The sequence below is a fragment of the Conger conger genome, chromosome 2, assembly GCF_963514075.1.
Source record: "Conger conger chromosome 2, fConCon1.1, whole genome shotgun sequence".
NCBI classification, from domain to species: Eukaryota; Metazoa; Chordata; class Actinopteri; order Anguilliformes; family Congridae; genus Conger; species Conger conger.
The window spans coordinates 61701010-61721009 of record NC_083761.1 but is presented as its reverse complement, the minus strand read 5'-3'; the positions used below and the strand labels follow the sequence as shown (position 1 = coordinate 61721009).

The 20000-nt window shown below is 49.3% G+C and overlaps 1 protein-coding gene across 4 annotated transcripts in view; it reads left to right on the top strand.

Annotated features, from left to right (window-relative positions):
• Positions 1-20000, top strand: part of LOC133121635 (inactive rhomboid protein 1) — a 49458-nt gene that overhangs the window by 17286 nt on the left and 12172 nt on the right. The window contains exons 2-6 of one of the 4 annotated variants that reach the window (XM_061230949.1): positions 5939-6068; positions 8889-9033; positions 11265-11404; positions 13030-13137; positions 19355-19568. In XM_061230949.1, coding sequence (XP_061086933.1) covers positions 6037-6068; positions 8889-9033; positions 11265-11404; positions 13030-13137; positions 19355-19568 — 639 coding nt within the window. In that variant the 5' untranslated portion in view covers positions 5939-6036. Of the gene's footprint in view, positions 1-5938; positions 6069-8888; positions 9034-11264; positions 11405-13029; positions 13138-16214; positions 16414-19354; positions 19569-20000 lie in introns of those variants that run through there. The other 3 variants (XM_061230950.1, XM_061230951.1, XM_061230952.1) reach the window with 3 other exon arrangements.

Sequence of the window (20000 nt, the reverse complement as noted above, 5' to 3'; positions counted from 1 at the left end):
TATCCTCTTTTTGGCTCTATACACCACCACAATGGATTTGAAATGAAACGAACAAGATGTGCTTTAACTGCTTTAACTTCAGCTTTAATTTGAGGGTATTTACATCCAAATCAGGTGAACGGTGTAGGAATTACAACAGTTTCTATATGTGCCTCCCACTTTTTAAGGGACCAAAAGTAATGGGACAAACTAACAATCATAAATCAAACTTTCACTTTTTAATACTTGGTTGCAAATCCTTTGCAGTCAATTACAGCCTGAAGTCTGGAACGCATAGACATCACCAGACGCTGGGTTTCATCCCTGGTGATGCTCTGCCAAGCCTCTACTGCAACTGTCTTCAGTTCCTGCTTGTTCTTGGGGCATTTTCCCTTCAGTTTTGTCTTCAGCATGTGAAATGCATGTTCAATCGGATTCAGGTCAGGTGATTGACATGACATGATTTGGAAAGGCACACACCTGTCTATATAAGGTCCCACAGTTGACAGTGCATGTCGGAGCACAAACCAAGCAAAGTCAAAGGAATTGTCTGTAGACGTCTGAGACAGGATTGTCTCAAGGCACAAATCTGGGGAAGGTTACAGAAAAATTTCTGCTGCTTTGAAGGTCCCAATGAGCACAGTGGCCTCCATCATCCGTAAATGGAAGAAGTTCGGAACCACCAGGACTCTTCCTAGAGTTGGCCGCCCGTCTAAACTGAGCAATCGGGGGAGAAGGGCCTTAGTCAGGGAGGTGACCAAGAACCCGATGGTCACTCTGTCAGAGCGTTCCTCTGTGGAGAGAGGAGAGCCTTCCAGAAGGACAACCATCTCTGCAGCAATCCACCAATCAGGCCTGTATGGTAGAGTGGCCAGACGGAAGCCACTCCTTAGTAAAAGGCACATGGCACCTGAAGGACTCTCAGACCATGAGAAACAAAATTGTCTGTTCTGATGAGACAAAGATTGAACTCTTTGGCGTGAATGCCATGCGTCATGTTTGGAGGAAACCAGGCACCACTCATCACCTGGCCAATACCATCCCTACAGTGAAGCATGGTGGTGGCAGCATCATGCTGTGGGGATGTTTTTCAGTGGCAGGAACTGGGAGACTAGTCAGGATTGAGGGAAAGATGAATGCAGCAATGTACAGAGACATCCTGGATGAAAACCTGCTCCAGAGCGCTCTTGACCTCAGACTGGGGCGACAGTTCATCTTTCAGCAGGACAACGACCCTAAGCACACAGCCAAGATATCAAAGGAGTGGCTTCAGGACAACTCTGTGAATGTCCTTGAGTGGCCCAGCCAGAGCCCAGACTTGAATACGATTGAACATCTCTGGAGAGATCTGAAAATGGCTGTGCACCGACGCTCCCCATCCAACCTGATGGAGCTTGAGAGGTGCTGCAAAGAGGAATGGGCGAAACTGCCCAAAGATAGGTGTGCCAAGCTTGTGGCATCATATTCAAAAAGACTTGAGGCTGTAATTGCTGCCAAAGGTGCATCAACAAAGTATTGAGCAAAGGCTGTGAATACTTATGTACATGTGATTTCTTAGTTTTTTTATTTTGAATAAATTTGCAAAAAAAAAAAAAAAAAACTTCTTTCATGTTGTCATTATGGGGTGTTGTGTGTAGAATTTTGAGGAAAAAAATGAATTTATTCCATTTTGGAATAAGGCTGTAACATAACAAAATGTGGGAAAAGTGAAGCGCTGTGAATACTTTCCGGATGCACTGTACGTGTGTGTGTTTCTGTGTGTGTATGTGTGGCAATACGTGTCTGTGTGTGTGTGCGTGTGTGTGTGTGTCTGTGTATGTGTGTGTGTGCGTGCGTGCGTGCGTGCGTGTGTGCATATGTGCATATGTGCATGTGTGTGTGTGTCTGAGTCTCTGTATGTGTGTGCATACGTGTGTGTGTACGTGTGTGTGTCACAGCGGGAGAGAGGCTGGAGTGTGGGGCGGACACGTCGCTCTCAGGAAGGAAGTGTCCAGCCTTCCCTCAGCACAGACGAATGAGGTCATCCATCGTAGACCCTCTGCCGCTGACAACACGTGGACATCTGTCTCCCTCTCAGCCCGACTGGGCGGAACATCTGCATCAAAGAGATATCATGGGCCAGTCTTCATTACGTACTGCAGTGGCCGCTGCTATCACTTGAAGTGCATAACAGGAAACTGCCAGAGTGGTGTTTGTGCAGATTAATGAAAATGCCCATTGCAGTGCAAGGCCAGTTTACTGATTAAGGATCAGTTGCTTATGGAAAGTTGTCATGCTTTTGTCATGTATTTGAGACATAAAAAAGAAAATGAACAGCAGTCCTTGGCAGAAGAAATAGTCCATTCCATTAATAACATTAGTTGTTTGAATTAGGTTGTGTCGCGAGTGTTTTTCCCTTTTGTCCTTTGTTCGGTAGAAATAACACGATCTTTCCATAATGCTCCATCAGCCTCATGGGAAGCAGGTAAAAAACACATCGTCGGTGTGCGGCGATATTATATTTAGTTTTCAATGACACAATTGTTTAAAATGGGCTGGTTTTTGAAAGTGAGGAAACGTGGGTTGAAATGAAGCGGCCGTTAACATCAGAAAGAGCGCTGCTCTGCTTTCTGCTGCCGGCCGGGCGAGAGGCAGGAAGCGAGGGATAATAAAAGCCGGCTCAGGGGCCAAACGAGCCCCACGTTTCTCACCGGCGGTTCACGACAGGTCGCGCATCCCTCCGTCTGACCTGCGGAGGCCAGGGCTCCTCGGGCGGCGGGACTCCACCTGTCCTTTGAGGGTTCCGTGAGCGCTGCGCAACGTGCGGTCGACAAGCGTGCCTCTGAACCTTCTGAATTTACCGCTGCAGGTACAGGAGGGAATTCCTGTGTTTTGGGACGTCTCACGAGAGAGGGAGAGATGTAGTTTTACTCAAAAGCACTTTGGAGAAATGCGCCCCCGCCCCCGCCCCCTCTTCCTGCCGAAACCTTGGCCTCGCCTGTTTGTTTTGTCTGGCCCTGTACTCACTCCCAGCTCCTGCAGTGGCACACTCAACAATGTGCTGCAAGCTAAAATTAGCTGTGGAAAAACAGCAATTAGGCCTTCTGTTCAAAAGCATGCTCCGCTGTTTTAAATCTCTCCCGACTTTCAAGGGTAAGTGGCCGGCAGCTACGCTCACACACCATGGCAACATATTTCAAGCTTGTGTTCTGAAAATCTGAACCTGGATGGATGTAAATACATACAATACGTACAACAAGCAGAGAAGGATTCCGTAAAATCTTTGTAAAATGCTGATGGATTTTATTGGCTGAATGAGATTGAGTTGGCTTGCAGGCTGAGCAGTGAGGGCTCTACTTTACTGTAATTCACTGCTTCTTCTTACTATGTAGCCTAGCTTTTGTGCACCGACTCTTGGATGTGAATATGTTTGCTTGGGAGAGAGTCCGTTTAGTAAGGTGGGGCTGTGCAGGTACAGTGTAATTTCAAAATAAAAGTTTATCTTTTTATTGACTTTGAATGATGGTGTAGGGTTGTAAATCCACACCAGAGAGTGTCTTTACATCAAAGTAAACTAAAGAACAACTGAACTGTTTAATACTGTGGCCTTTTTCCATGAGCCATGAGAGCAGATGTCGTATTATCTTAGGGTTTGGAAATACCCCCGCATTGGGCTGACTGGGTGGTATATGAGTGTTGAATAGCACTAGGTTTGTTGGACTTGGCTGTGAACCTGAAACTGAAGGCTTAAGGATCAATTGTTACAAGTTGTATTTGGAGACAATTGTCTAGCTAACTCCTGTATTCAGGAGACAGTGGGCTGAAAGAGGGAACCCTGGCTGTTCCACAAAGCATTTCATTTTAAATGAAAACTTTTATAAAAATCAGCCGGCCAGAGGCCTTGGATGGCGGCCATGTGTAAAACGGAGTTTGCACTCGACTCGGATGTCCACTTCGGGGAAATCTCATTGAAATTCCCTCTGGCTTGAACACTGGCTTCTTCCTGGCTTCAGCTATAGTCTGCACCTTCCTGCCTATTCAGAGTGAAGGGGTGGGAGTCCATAACTCCCTTCAGGCCTGCAATGTACACAGAAGGGACGGCACTGCAGTGGATCCGCCTCCCTCTCGAGGCCTGGTTCAGCACGGTTGGGAGAAACCTTCACTGAGGGAGGCTGCCCCTGAACGCTCTTTTACGAGGTGTCCACATACAACCTCTGTCCCTGAAGACCAGAGTTATTCAAAGTCTGTGTCCTCCATAGTCTGTGTCTCGGGTGAAATAGCCTGCGCTCTCCACAGCCTGTCCTCTGTAGTCCGTGGTCCCTGTCCTGTGTCCTGCCCAGCTCATGGTCAAAGAATGACAGAGAGGCAAGAGTGAGAGCCCAAATCAATGTAATTCAGGGTCACAACGGTCGACCCACGTGTAAGACATTTCCAAGGAAGTCATGTGACGCGCTGTTACTGGAAGAGAATTTTAGCCGTTCTTCCAAAACACACAGCTGTCCTTCCAAGGCTGGGGTTTGGCCTTTGGGCTGTGGCGCATTGCTCAGTTCTTTGTGTGGTGGTAATTGTCTGCGCCATTCGAGCCTCCGTCCGCATCACTCCCGCCCACTGTGGTGATGCGACATGGGGACCTCAGCCACGCCTGCTGGGGGAGGGTGGCTGTACCTGTGGGGGTAGAGAGAGGTAGAGGGACAGGCATTGAGAAAGAGAGACAGAGAGACAAAGAGACTTACCGAGAGTATATGCACGTTGATGACTATGGCAGCAGTCTGAGAGCTTGCTGCTTTGGCACCTGGACTCTGGCTGCTGATTGGCCGAGAGAGAGGCAGGAAGTGTGGGCTGGTAGGTAGCAGGAAGGAGCGGGGCTCTGCTGAAACCCTAGCCTCTCTCAGCACAGACTATGCTCACTCAAGGAGTGAACATCAGCTTCGGCTGCCAGAGCGGCCCCTTTCTCCTGGCTTCATTTTTTAAATGAGTAAACCTGGCAGATCAGCCGCACGCTCGGTCCGGGTCGCCAGATGCGGCAGACTTCATTCGTTAAGGTCGCAGAAACGGCAACATTACTCAAATTAATGAAAATTTGGCCTCGGAAACGTCAGTCTGTTATGGTCATTAATCTGGCAGTGGGTGGTCTGTCCGAGCCTAGAATGAGGACTCGGGTTTCCCTCTGTTCCCGGGCCAAGGCGCTAGGAATTCTGGGTAGGATAAGGGAGAGGCACGATCCAGGAGCGGCCTCTCCTTGTTCCCCTGTCCTTCACCTGTGACACTACAGAGGGTTCAGTAGGAGGGGAGCACACAGGACATGCAGGAGCTTTAACACCACTGGGCCCGTGGGTAAAAGGTCATGTCATGTGACGTGGCCTGCATCTCAAACTCCTTTCTTAGGTAGTATTCTAAGGCAGGAAGGCATTGAGTGCCGACCCATTCGAAAGAATCAAAAGAAAAGATGATGCCTTCTAAGGTGTCTTCATTTGGACTATTTTGAAGGCAGCATGCATTCATCCTTTGCCGGGTAGGATATCCCATTATTGTTTGCAATTAACTTTAGGCTTCTTACTTTCATTAATTCAATGGCAGCTGAAATCAGCATCAGAGATCGAACAGAACTGAACATGTCCAAAAGTGCATGTATACAGCGAGCTCAATATTTTGTTGTAGTTATATTTTTAAACTACACTGTAATTACTTAACACCCTAAAATAATGCATTTAATGTTTTTAAGCCTCTGTGAGCTTTCCATGAGCTTGGCATCTAAACTGCTTGTAATCACGCATCACGTAATCACGTTACTTTCTGTTACTTTCACATTACTTTCTCCCTGACGTCTTCCTGCCTTCAAAGTGCGTCTCATACGTGCTGCTTTGGTACTGTCTAAGCACCTCAGAGGACACTGCTTTGAAGGACAGTGACTACTTAGGCAGCGAAGCAACGACGCATCATGGCAACCGCTTTGGGTTTGATATGGGCTCTTGTGTGTCAGCTCGCTCCCTCTCCCTCTGCGGGTGAAGCTGTGCACTGAAGCCTGCTGGGGTGGAGGAGGACCTGTGGTGACCCCCTGTCTGGAGGATCAGTGAGGGGATGCGACCTCTCGCTGGACGAAGTTTGGAAAGGTCAGACTGCACCCTGCTCCCCTGTGGATGAGATTTCACCGCCGTGCTGCCAGGTCTTGCCGCGATGGCTGCCGTGCTCACGCCATGGCTGCTGTGTCCGTGTCGGGGGTTGCCAGGTCTGCGCTTTTGTCTGCCGTGCTGTATGCTTAGGCCTGTTGCTGCAAGGCCCTGCTCTAGGCTGGGGTACTGTGAGGTTAGCCAGCCTCCTTCTCTCAGTTTTTTACAAGCAGTGAGGCTAGCTTCATTAGCACCATTCGAGAATGAATTGGCCTGCACTGTAGTAGGCACCCTAATTTCTGCTGGATCCAAGGATTCCAAAAACAGAGCCCTACAGCAAACTCCAGGAAATGTACAGCACATATTGATATCTGAGGTGTTGGCGAATCAAAGGCACAATCAGAAATGCAGGGGCATGACACAGCACGATCGGGGCGAGCCACTCCTGAGGACATGTGAGACAGGCCAGATGGGCTCCTCCTCAGGCTGGCTCCGTCAGACGAGCGAGTGTGTGTGTGTGTGCGTGCGTGCGTGCAACCGGAGGGTGTGAACGCTCTCTTCTCAACACAGATGCTCTTTCATTTCTCTTCCTGCCGGGAAGTGCACTCAGAAACAAGCTGGAAGTGAGTTCCCGATTAAAAAAAAGATCCTCTCATTCAGTCATTGTCAGCAAATGACACGGTATTTTCTTCCCTTTTCGTTCCGTTGAACGGTCTTCGATTGTCCCTGTTTTCCACCTCGCCCGTTCACCTTACTCCCGTGACGTGGGACGCCCTGCCAGAACCTCTCTCTGCACATGAGTCTAAGAGCGTTTATTTGTGGGGCCCGCTAATTACGTAGGAAATTAGTCACATCTGCCTTTGATCCCCGAGTTTGTCAGTTTACACCGGATTTCCAGGGCGTTCTGAGGCGATGATGAATGATGAGTCGGAGGCCTCATTGTGAAGTCTAGCGAAGGGCTCCTGTGGAAATATCCACCGGGAGAAGAGTGGCAATTTCAGTGCCACGAGGAGAGCATCAAACAGACGTTTATGACAACGTGGGAATCGGTCCAAACCCGTCCGCCAAAAACAGCTACTCGAGGAAAGCATCGCCCAACGATAAAGCTCCCTGCTCGCGCGGCAAACATATTCACGGCGCGGCGATAAACGCTTCTGCATGGTCTCCGAACGCAATTAAACAGATGTGGTCTGTTCTGTTTTCCTTTTTTGTTTATGTGCAGTTTCCCTGCTCAGGGCAGCGGTTTCGTAACAGGGGAGAGCTGTGGAATGCCTGGCCTGCTTCACGGCTTATGTGGCACAGCATTGCAGAGGTATTAGCTCCACCTAGTGGAGCGGAGTGGCAGTGTGGCGCTCTGATGATGGGGCTGCTGTTTGAGCCTTCAGGACAATGCTTTTCCACCCGCTCGCTCAGGTGGAGTGTCCAGTGGTCCTCCAGGCATGTGCCCCGTGCTGCTTGGAATGGAGTATGTCACCATGCATGTCATGCAGTTCAGCTACACTGTAAGAGGGAGGCACAGTCCTTTAGCATCCGGGGTTGAGAGATACACCCTAGATGTGTTGAGGTAATGTCGCAAGAATTAATTTAGACAAAGGCATTTACCTGAAGTGAAAGTGAGATAAAGAATTTTCCATTTGCAAGGAATTTTCAAGGTTTTCCCACCTTGCAGGCTGATAAGGTAGTGGCTCTGATTTTGTCTATTGTTACTCTTGCATATTTTTTAAAGTACTTAACCTACAAATTCAATTATCTGACTGGAAGCACTATTAGAAGGAAACATTAATGTCAAATGTGTGCTAGATTAGCTACTGTAGGTTCTGTATGGTTAGTCATCTGGGTTGAGCTAATTTTGTCATACCCGTACATTCCTGCATATATTAGGCTAACTAACCTTTTCATCCTTTGCGTACAGTGTGTTGTACTGTATACACTTTATTAGGAACACCTACTTATTCCTGCAATTATCTAACCAGCCAATTGTGCGGCAGCAGTGTAATGCATAAAATCATGCAGATATAGGTCAGGAGCTTCAGTTAATGTTCACATCAACTGTCAATGTGATCTAAGTGACTTTGACTGTGAAATGATTCTTGGTGCCAGGCAGGGTGGTTTGAGTACAGTCCTAAAAAGTACTGTGTCTAACACAATATAATCAGATGATAGAATAGCAATTCAAATCACAAAAGGACTTCACGCAAATAAACGATTGGACTTCTCCTCACCTTTACACATACAGGTATACGCCCTTTGCTTGGAAAAAGAATGGCACTCATTACACACAGTATGTCTGTGCACACTGTTTTTGCATGAAGAAGTAAAGCTATGTTTGTCCTGTTATTCTGGGAAGTATTTTGGCTTGCAGATTGAGAAAGACCTAATTTCTTTGCTTGGTTGAGGACGTTACGTATTCAAGCATTGAACCCTTGAGATAAACTTGTGCCAACAGAAGTGTGTCAGTGTTATAGCCAGCATGGTCACATGGGCTGTAGATGGCAGCTGCTGTGTCTCGGGGTTTTGCTGCTTGTGATCGATTTGTGTGTCTGTTGGTGATGCTTGTGTCTGTGTGTGTGGTGTGCAATGAATCAACTTGTGTATGTGTGTGCATGCATGTATCTGGAGTGTTTCTCTGTGTGTATATGTTGTATGTACACATTTCCTTAATGTGTGTGAATGCCAGGGTTTCAGCAGTAAACACATCTCTCTCCCCCCCTCTCTCCCCCTCTCTCTCTCTCCCCCCCCTCTCTCTCCCTCTCCCCCCTCTCTCTCTCTCTCCCCCCCTCTCCCCCTTCCTCTCTCTCTCTCTCTCCCTCTCTCCCTCCATAGCTGGCCGGTGTGGGGCGGTGCAGTGAGCATGGCTGAGCCGCGGCACCAGAGCAGCAGCAGTCTGCAGAGGAAGAAGCCTCCCTGGCTGAGGCTGGACATCCCCCCCGCTCAGCTGTCCCTGGATGAGCCCCCCACCTTCGTACAGGTACCTCCCCCCGGCCTGACCTCAGTGAGAACACACACCCAATACAGGTGCTGATGAACCGCCCAATAATCAAATGTCAAATGTCAAATCAGTAGCCATTTTAGCCCCTGGAAGCAGTGTGTGGACCCTTTAGCCAATCAGTAACTTATATTGATCACTGGAACACACCTAAAGCCGGCATACACTTCGCACACCAGCTGCCCGGCAGTGGTGATAAGCGCTGCTAAACAGAGAGAAGAGAACAGATGAGTGCGTTGGGTGAAGTTAATGGGTTGGTTTCTTCTGAAAATAAGGGGTAAGCCTCACTATTATCCAATCAGTGGTCAGACTGATTGGGTGCATGATGGGACCGAGATTCTGTTCCAGATTCGGCACTGTAACTCTCAACGTAATGCTGGTGTGTCTTTATCTGCCTCTACAGTGTGGATAGGTCTTTACATTTGAAGTGTCCTCACACTCAGATTTCTGTGGAAAGATCAGTCAGAGTGAGTCTGAGTGGCAATACTCCAGTTTCCTTTCAGGGATTTATTACATCATGCATGGAATACTCTTCTGAGAGGTTGTTCCTAAGAACAGCAGCGTCCAAAACTTAATTTAATCCAAAATTCAAAGAGCTCCTGATGATGTGGGCTGGTCAAAGTTCTCTGGCGAACAGCAAAATTCTCAATGGACAAATTGCACATACGCGCATCAGAGTTGGAGTCAAGACCAGACCCTGCAAGACCAAGACCCTGACCAAGACTTACCAGCTCATAACGAGGCCAAGACTGAGACCTTTGACCAAGACTGGCCACTTCCATCAATCCTAGGCATCAATATTATGCAAAAATGTAAAATGACAGAAAATTATTTTAAAAATAAATTTTAGATGTAAAAACTTTGTACATTTTTAATTTAACAAATATTTGAATGAAATTATTATGGATTATTTGAGTGATGTCTTGCTTGCACCTTCCTCTTCAAAGTTTTTGAATGCTAATTTCACACTGTCTGGTTCTGAAATTTCAGTAGCAAACTGAAACTAAATCGAATCTCGCATAAAGGAGGCAGCTAGTCAGATACTGTGCCTAGACATTTTCCAGTTACTTTTACTTCAGAACGAGCTAGCTAAGACTTGCAAAGGATATGTGATATGTAGACTATAACAAACACCATCGACAAAAAAAGCTTCATGGCTCAGAATGCTTTATAGATTTTTTTAAAATCATGCAGACATTAGGATATTTGTTCTGTTGTTAGTCTGCTTCAGTATTAGCTTTGGCAAAGTTAATGATGAAATGAATGTAATTACCTGCCGTTTAGGGGGCCTCTGAGTGAACACACATAATTTCTTCTTTTATCGCCGTGTTACTAGGCAGCCGTGGGGTAGATGTTTCCAATACAAGCAACACAAGAAACATATAATCTGCAAATTCCTCCCAACAGCAACATTATGGCACAGACTAGTGGTGGAAAGGTGTGATTATTATACGAGCATGCTGGAGTGAGAACTTGATCTTGTCTGAGAGCACGGCCTTACCCCAAGACCGTATGCTAAGACCAAGACCCACACCAAGACTTTGACAATACAGACAGACACTATGTTTATGTGGTCTCAAGACCATGAGATCAAGACTCCGTCTCTGAAGCGCATCCTGTGCTATTTATGCTGACTGTGCAGCACGAGTTTTATGTACCGATCAGTAGCTTTAAAAGTTGAGTCTCTCATTGTCTCTGCATTCTTTCCAATTGTCAGAATTTTGGCTCCAGGGGTTTAGCTTATACTCATTGGAAGAACTGCATTGAAGAGCACATTATGTTCCTGTATTGCAGATTCTAAAAGCAGTTCAACAATGATACCTGTGTGTGTATTGCATCATAATCCTGTTGAGAATAGCTGAAGCGAGAATAGCTGAATATTAGATTACATATGTGCCATTGTTAATAGGCTCTGCCTTGTTTGCAGTGGTGACTGTTTGCCCTCTCTCGCTGTGCAGAGCCTGTAGAGATGGTGTCCCTGATGTCTCTCTCTCCCCCTCTCTCTCTCTCTTTCCCTCCCTCCCTCCCTCCCTCTGTCTCTCTCCCTCCCTCTCTCTTCCCCCCCTCTCTCCCTCCCTCTCTCTCCCTCCCTCCCTCCCTCTCTCTCTCTCTCCCTCTCTCTCTCTCCCTCCCTCCCTCCCTCTCTCTCTCTCTCTCTCTCTCTCTCTCTCTCCCTCTCTGTCTCTCTCTCCCTCTCTCTCTCTCTCCTGCAGCCGGTGAAGCGGCAGGGCTTCCTGCGCAGCATCAGTATGCCAGTGGAGCACACACATCTCAGCTCTCCTCCCTGTGACCCCCGTGACCTCCGGCGAACTGCCTTACAGCGCCAGCCCTCCATCACACAGACCATCAAGAGGTACACACACACACTCACCCTCACACACTCACACACGCATACACACACACATGCACACACACATACACACACACACTCACACACACACACTCACACTCACACAGGCATACACATGCACACACACACACACACACACACACACACTCACACACACTCACAGACACACACACATACGCATGCACACACTTACACACACACATACACACATGCACACAGTCACACACACACACATATGCACACACGTACACACACACGCATGCACACACTCATTTATAGTGTGCATGCGTGTGTAAAACATATGCACATCTAGACTCACACAAGTAATTTGCTCCCAAATGTAATTTTTAATTTGACTGCAAAATGCATTCATTTACCAGCTACTTAGCCAAGCGCTTAGCAAACACCACCAGTGCCAGAGATAGGTTACCTTAGTCAGGTCAGTGCCACCATGAAGGTGCATGCCTCACAACCTACAAAACGTGTCCACACACATACACATTTCAGTGAGATAAGAGTGTTTTTTTCACCGTGAAAGACGCATGTTGTGTTGATATGTAAAGATTGCAGATGCATGCGTAAGCCTTGTGCTTCTCAGGCAGTGACACAATGTCGTCAGCAGGAGGCAGAAGTGTCAAATGTCTAAGCGTATTTTGCACGGACCACGAGTGAAAATACCATTGATATTAGTTGAAGCATATCCTCTTGCCCGCTATCACGTCGATCCGAAATGTCTGTCGTCATTGTCATCTTTAGTTTTGTCAGTGAAATCTCCAATGACAAGCACGGCTGGGGAGATGTTGTGGTGGTGTGTGTGTTTGTGTGTGTTGTACTGTTCTGTCTCGAGGTTCGTGTCTTCTCCTCGAGTGCCCGGCCAATGCCGCATGCCTGTAACTGAGTGGCGCTTTTATTTGACGCTTTTAGCACCAGTTTACCCAGCAGTTAAAGCTGGCCAGTGACAGGGCTGATTAATGGTTGCTGGTGCAGACTGTCTCCCCACTGTGGCTTCCCCCCTCTGATTGTTAATGATCTCAGGAGCTGTCTGGGACTGAATGCCTTGCTGTACGCCTGGATTGACCTGCACTGTTCTGTGGGCATGTTGCATGCGCCTGCCAGCCTGCCTGTGACTGTGTGCACACCCTGCACATTCAGCTGTACACTGCAAAAAACTAAATAAATAACAAGTATTTTCAACAGGTATCTTAGATACAAGTATCTTATATTGAGACTTAAGATCTTATTTCTTTTACTATTTTGCTAAAAAGACAATGAGGTAAGACCAGTTGACTCATTTCAAGATTTGTCAATGGGGTAAGAAGATTTTACTTGTCACGCAAACATTAACTTAAAACAAGAAAATAGTTTCTACTTGAGAGAAAGGAGTAAAGATCTTAAGCCTTATTACGAGTGTAAAACGCTTGTTGAGTCTTTTTTGCAGTGTACCAACTTGCTCTCACCTCTTTTTCAGCTGACCTCTCTTTTTTCTTCACTCTCTCCCTGTTTCCTGCTCTCTCCCTCCTTCCTTCCTTCCTTCATTCCATCCTGTCCCCTACCCTGTCCCCTACCCTGTCCCCTACCCTGACCCCTGCCCTGTCCCCTGCCCTGTCCCCTGCACTGCCCGTTTCCAGCAGCAAGAAGGTGCGCTTTGAGCGGATTAACACGGTGCCCATTAAAGGGCAGCGGGCTGGTCGCCGTGTGCCCCGGAGGCGCCGGTCCCTGTCCAAAATCTTCCTCAGGTACCGCGGGGGACACCCAAACCTCCTCTTACTAACGGGGAGGGAGGAACAAGGGGGAGGCACTGAACCCACGAAGCACTGCACCCAAAGAGTTACTGCCTGACCTCACCAGAGAATGTGCATTCACTCCACTGTACACCCCCAAAGTCACTTAGGTCCAGTGTTGTAAACAAAGAAGTTGTTCTAGAACAGTAGGAACCAACCCTCCTGTAGGTTTTGACTCCAATCCAGAGAAAGCGCACATCATTCAATAGCTAAAGATCTGCATTGAGCTGCTAAGTAGTCAGGTGTGCCAAATTAGGGTTGAAGTTAGAACATACAGCAGAGATACTCAATCTTACCTAGAAAGGGCCGGTGTAGGGGCAGGCTTTTGTTCCAATCAAACAGTTACATGCCTGATTCTACTAGTCAAGCTTCTTAGCAAAGAGCCTGCACCTGCACCGACCCTTTCTGGGAAAGATTGAGTAACCCTGACCTACAGGATGGTAGAGCGAGGAACAGGTTTGGTTACCACTATTCTAGAAGGAAAGTAAGTATATAGTCTTGACGTACATTTGTTGCAAAATTTCCACAAGAACTACTGTGAGTTGGAAGACTGTGGCTTCCCAAGTCTTTGTAAGAATCGCTTGGCCGTGTTGAAAATAATTTTGCCATGGCGCAAGCCACCCAGCAGCGCCGTTCTGAAGGACTCATCTTAATTGCGGCTGCGACCACACCTTTGGGCCTTTCTGTATGAGCACAGTGAGGAGTCACGTGGCCCGGCTCACAGGGGTTACGCTATTCTCCCACTCCCAGTGTGCAGAGACATCTGCGTCACTTCAAAGGCCCTTTTGAGGCCCCTTTTGTGGGAAGGCGTTGTATTCCCACGCAAGCGTTTGATCAGGAGAACATCAAAGCTCCAGCCCATTCGCCGGCCGATACACTGGAACAGAGAGCCCGCCGGCGTTTGGGGACCGCCACCCTCTGCTCGGCCGGCCGGCGCCGCTTTCCTGTTTCCAGCGGGTGGAGTTCCTGGCGGTGCGGCTAGCGTAGCGCGGGTGGAGTTCCTGGCAGTGCGGCTAGCGTAGCGTGCGGGTGGAGTTCCTGGCGGTGCGGCTAGCGTAGCATGGGTCGAGTTCCTGGCGGTGCGGCTAGCGTAGCGCGGGTGGAGTTCCTGGCAGTGCGGCTAGCGTAGCGCGCGGGTGGAGTTCCTGGCGGTGCGGCTAGCGTAGCGTGGGTCGAGTTCCTGGCGGTGCGGCTAGCGTAGCGCGGGTGGAGTTCCTGGCGGTGCGGCTAGCATAGCGTGCGGGTGGAGTTCCTGGCGGTGCGGCTAGCGTAGCGTGCGGGTGGAGTTCCTGGCAGTGCGGCTAGCGTAGCGCGGGTGGAGTTCCTGGCGGTGCGGCTAGCGTAGCGCGGGTGGAGTTCCTGGCGGTGCCGCTAGCGTAGCGCGCGGGTGGAGTTCCTGGCGGTGCCGCTAGCGTAGCGCGCGGGTGGAGTTCCTGGCGGTAGAGCGGCGCTCCAGGTGCCGGAGCAGCCGCGGTCCTATTTTTAGCAGCCGAGGTCGGGAGGATGGCCCGCTGGTGACGTGCCAGAGCCTGCGCGATCGTCAGGAATGTCAGCAATGCAAACACAGCGCCGTCGCAAACAAGGCTGACCCGGGAGCGCGACTGAGTGACCCGCCGTTTTCGGGGTCGTCCCCCCCCCGCGCCCCGTCCTGCGTTCGGGAGCCGGGGGTCCGCGCCGCACAGGTAAGGGGCCGGGGGACACGGGAGGCTCCCACGGGAACGGCGGGGAGCAGATGTTCCGCTGCGCGGGGCGCGACGCTCCAGGCTAGGGCTGGTTTCAGGAACACGCCCCTCGTCAGGAGTGGGCCCGATTGCCCTTTTGATCGGAGCTCTGCTGCTCCACTTTCATTTCAGCTCTGCTCTCTGTGTGCTCTGTGTGAGCTGCAAACACGTCTGTCTTAACAAGCGTTTTAGTCCTACAGTGCTCTTTGCGTGACAAGTTCTGTTTTCTTACCTCATTGGCAAATCTTGTAATGAGTTGAAATTTCTCACCCCCTTGGCAATATTTTAGCAAAAATAGTAATAGAAGTTAGATATAAGATTGGAATACTTATTGAGGTTGACTTATTCTTTGGTTTTTGTAGTGTGAGCTGGGTGTCTCCAGGGTTCTACCATACAGTAGTCCTGAAGCATTCTTCTGTAGACTGCAAGCCAATCAGCATTGCTTAATTATTCTTTATTGTATCATTGATTACCATTAAACTTTATCTTTAAATTATCTGGCTGATTGGATTTGATGGACGAAATCTTTATGGATACCAATCTCAGAATGATGTGGTAGATAAAATGCTATTAGGGCTGATATTTCCCATTTTTCTTCCCTTCTGTTACTGTGCAAAGCGTCTTTGGAACAGTCTGCTGTGAAAAGCACTGTACAAATAAAATTGAATTGAATTGAGATGAAATGAAGACTTGTGAAGGTCAGAGGTGTGCCTATCGTTGACTCGTGAGGTCGTCTGACTTGGCACAGCCTTCAGAATGTTCCGGCAGAGTAACTGTCAGGCTTACCAGGACAGTGACAGTGACACTCTGGCAGTCAGCATTACGGAGTGTCCCTGATATGGGCAGATAATCCACAGCTGGCTGTGCCAGGGGGCTGCCCACAGACAACCCACAGCTGGCTGCGCTGGGCTGCCCACAGATAACCCACAGCTGGCTGTGCTGGGCTGCCCACAGATAACCCACAGCTGGCTGTGCTGGGCTGCCCACAGATAACCCACAGCTGGCTGTGCGGGGGGGGGTGCCCGCTGACCTGTACCAGTCATACAGCAGCGTTCAGCGGCTCCCAGCCCTCTTGTGTGCTGGGACATGTCCGGGCACGTCCCCCCTCTCTCCGTGCGTGCTCCCGCTCTTTTCCCTTCCTCTCTCGTCCTGCCTGCCAGCTCTGTCACTGCGCGCTCTCCCCAAAACAGCTGCGCGGAGCAGAGAGGAGCGAGCGTGTCTAGAGACGAGGAGAGCGGAGAGATAGAGAGAGAGAGAGAGAGAGAGAGAGAGAGAGAGAGAGAGAGAGAGACACGCTCCCCTGCCGAGGCACGCGTGTGTGGAACAGGCTCGTGGAGCTCCCCTCGGGAGAGGAGGCTGCGTTTTTGGAACCGAGGTCCGAGGAATAGCGTTTGAAGGGACCGTCACTGCACCGGGACCGGGACCGGGACCGCGTCTCTCCTGATGGGGGTTCCCTCTTCCCGGGAGAGGGAAGCATGACCGTTTCGGCTCCCTGGGAAGAGCGGGATAGGTAAGGAGCGGTACAGGGGCAGGAAGGGGGGACATCCTCACGCGGACGCGTACGCCAGCCGCTCTGCGACTCGCCGCTTCCCTCTCCTTCCTCACGGAGCCCGCTCAAGTCCTTTGAAGTCTCCGCCGCGGACGGCTCACTGTCGGAGCGCTGCTTATTGTGGGAAAACGTGATGAATCGCGTTGTGCGTCTGACTCTGACTTGACTAGTAGCGCTTGTGCGTGTATGTGGGTCTTTGTAGCAGACTGTACTCTCTGCCTTTTTGTAACCGTGTGAAAGTCCTTGAATCACTTTGAGGGGAAAAAGTGATCGATATGAATGCTGCTGTGTTGAGCTACTCCACCTGGAGGAAATAGAAGGTAACCGATGTGTTTTCTGTGTGGGACGCCTCCACTGGCAGGAAGCGGTGATCTGTGGGGGTTTTTTCGGGCTGTGGGGAGGGGGGGGTTGTTGTAACAGTGGTGCCGGCATTTACTATCGATGCCATTCCGTCACAGGGCAGGCTGGGCTCATTGTCCGCTGTATTAATGCTACGCCATTCAGCGTAATCCAATTAGGGTCCGCCTCGCTCCTCTCCGCTCCGAACAATCCCGGCAGTGATTAACGCCGATGTGGCCAGCACGCCGTGTCGACCGCAGTGTTCAGAAGTGCGTGCGGACCCCGGGGAGACGCTCGGCCAAAAAACGCCTACCTCACATCCTGTGGTCCAGTTGCCATGCAACTTGCTTCGGAAAGAGCAGATCGAATGGGCAGCTTTGTTCGGGTGCTCTTAGCACATGCTGGGCAGAGTTAGTGTTAGTTTCTTCATCCGGTTGTTCATCTCCACCAGATACAGTGCTCTGTGGTCAGAATTGTACAACAGATGGACGACTTTGCTTCTTTTTGAGAATTCCCCTGTCAAGTGTTTCCTGTTTTTGGGCTGTCATATTAGTTATGGGGGCCCATGACAGAAACGCTGTTTGGAAATCCAAGTTAAAACTTTCAACAGTAGATAACAATGAACAATTCAGAGCTCCTCTTCCCCCTTGTGCCGCCATAAAAGGTCTCCCTCCGCCGGCCTCTCTGTAATGATGCGGTGGTGGACTCTGTTATTACTTAGTCCTCTCTTCTCTAAACATTTTGAATGTCCTCCCTGGCAGGCTCCCTTCCTCCTCCTAATCTATACAGTGTAGCCGCGTCACCCGTACACACACACTCATACTCAAACACACACACCCGCTTACACATACACAAACACACACACACACAACTGCTCATGCACACAAACACACACACACCCTTCTCACACAAACACAAACACTCACACACATACTCACATACACAAACACACAGCACCCACTCACACATACACAAACACACACACATACTCACATACACAAACACACAGCACCCACACACACACAAGCACTCAGCACCCAATCACACACACACACACACACACACACACCCTCTCCCACATACACAAACACACACATACTCACACACACAAACACACAGCACCCACTCTCACACACACACACACACACACACACACCCTCTCCCACATACACAAACACACACATACTCACACACACACACACACACACACACACACACACAAGCGCACGGCACCCGTCCAAGGCGGGGATGATGTACGGCCTCGCCATTCAAACAGAGAGAAAGGGCCGGCGACACTCCTGCGCAAAGACAGACATAAATAGACGCTGAAAGAGGATCTGTTCACAGAGCTGGGTCCACATGGAGAGTAGCAGGCAGGTAGTGACTCTTTCCCTGTGCTGTTCTTCATCTATGCTGCTGTGACGCACTTTTCCAATGCCCAGCACAGCTGCTCTGACTGGGCAACTCGTGTGAGGAACCTGATAATTATAGTGTAGTGGAGTTAATTTGCTTCAGTCTCATATTCATATTATTACTTTTTATTATTACTATGTTAATTTATCGTTGGTAAATACTATGACTTTGCATTAACTTTTTTACCAGTTGGATGTCATACTATCATTACAGCCTACTGAACTGCGTTGTACTGTTTTATATTTGAGATTTGGAGTTGTAGATTGAGAATGTATGATGCTACAGTCTGCTGTCACTAGTTTTCTAAGTAATTAGCAATACGTTGATTTGGAGTTGAGTGGCTAATTAATGTCCTTCAGGTTATGTGTGGAGAGGAGGCCATTTATCTGTGACTGGAGGTGAATTCATTGCCCTTTGATCCATACTTTTTACTCAGACACCATAGGTTAGGGGGATTTTGTGAACATACAACCTATCAGGTGTGACGTGTCTATCTGTGTATGTATGCGCATACACGTGCGTTTGTGTATATATGTGCACGTGAGTGTGTTAATGTGTGTGTGTGAGTACATGTGTGGGTGAGTGGTATCGACTGTGCGTACGCGTGTGTTTATGCCTATATGTGCACGGGAGTGTGTTGATGTGTGTGTGAGTACATGTGTGGATGAGCAGTTGGGACTGCGTATGCGTGTGTTTGTGGATACATGTGCGTATATGAGTGTGTTAATGTATGTGTGTGAGTACATGTGTGGGTAAGCAGTTGGGACTGCGTACGGGTGTGTTTGTGCGTATATGTGCGTATATGAGTGTGTTAATGTGTGTGTGAGTACATGTGTGGGTGAGCGGTTGGGACTCAGCGGTCGTGTGTTTGTGCGTATATGTGCGTATATGAGTGTGTTAATGTGTGTGTGAGTACATGTGTGGGTGAGCGGTTGGGACTGTGTACGCGTGTGTTCGTGCTTATATGTGCGTATATGAGTGTTAATGTGTGTGTGAGTACATGTGTGGGTGAGCGGTTGGGACTGTGTACGCGTGTGTTCGTGCTTATATGTGCGTATATGAGTGTGTTAATGTGTGTGTGTGAGTACATGTGTGGGTGAGCGGTTGGGACTCAGCGTTCGCGTGCTGACTGGGCTGTGGGGCTACGCAGGGGCACGGCGGACTGGTTCGGTGTCAGTAAGGACAGCGATGCCACACAGAAATGGCAGAGGAAGAGCCTGCGGCACTGCAGCCAGCGCTACGGCAAGCTGAAGCCCCAGGTCATCCGCGAGATGGACCTGCCCAGCCAGGACAACATCTCCCTCACCAGCACTGAGACGCCCCCGCCCCTCTACGTGCCCTCCTCCCAGCATGGCATGCAGAAGGTAGGGCTCAGGTCTTCTCCTTATCCTGCTAACCCTTCCATTCAACATGGCCCAAATAGAGCACTCCCCTGAGGTGAAATACACCTATGCCAGCTTGACCAGCTTGAAAAATTAGCCGGTCATAAGCTGGTCTAGCTGGGTATGAGCTGGTCAACCAGCATGGCCAAGCTGGGTATGAGCTGGTCAACCAGCATGGCCAAGCTGGGTATGAGCTGGTCAACCAGCATAGCCAAGCTGGGTATAAGCTGGTCTAGCTAGGTATGAGATGGTCAACCAGCATAGCCAAGCTGGGTATAAGCTGGTCTAGCTAGGTATGAGATGGTCAACCAGCTCGTGCTGGTAGACTGTCTGTACTGGTAGCTAGTCAATCAGCTACCAGCTGTTTCAAAACATAGCTTAAGCTGGTCAAAACATGTCAAGCTGCAAACTGGT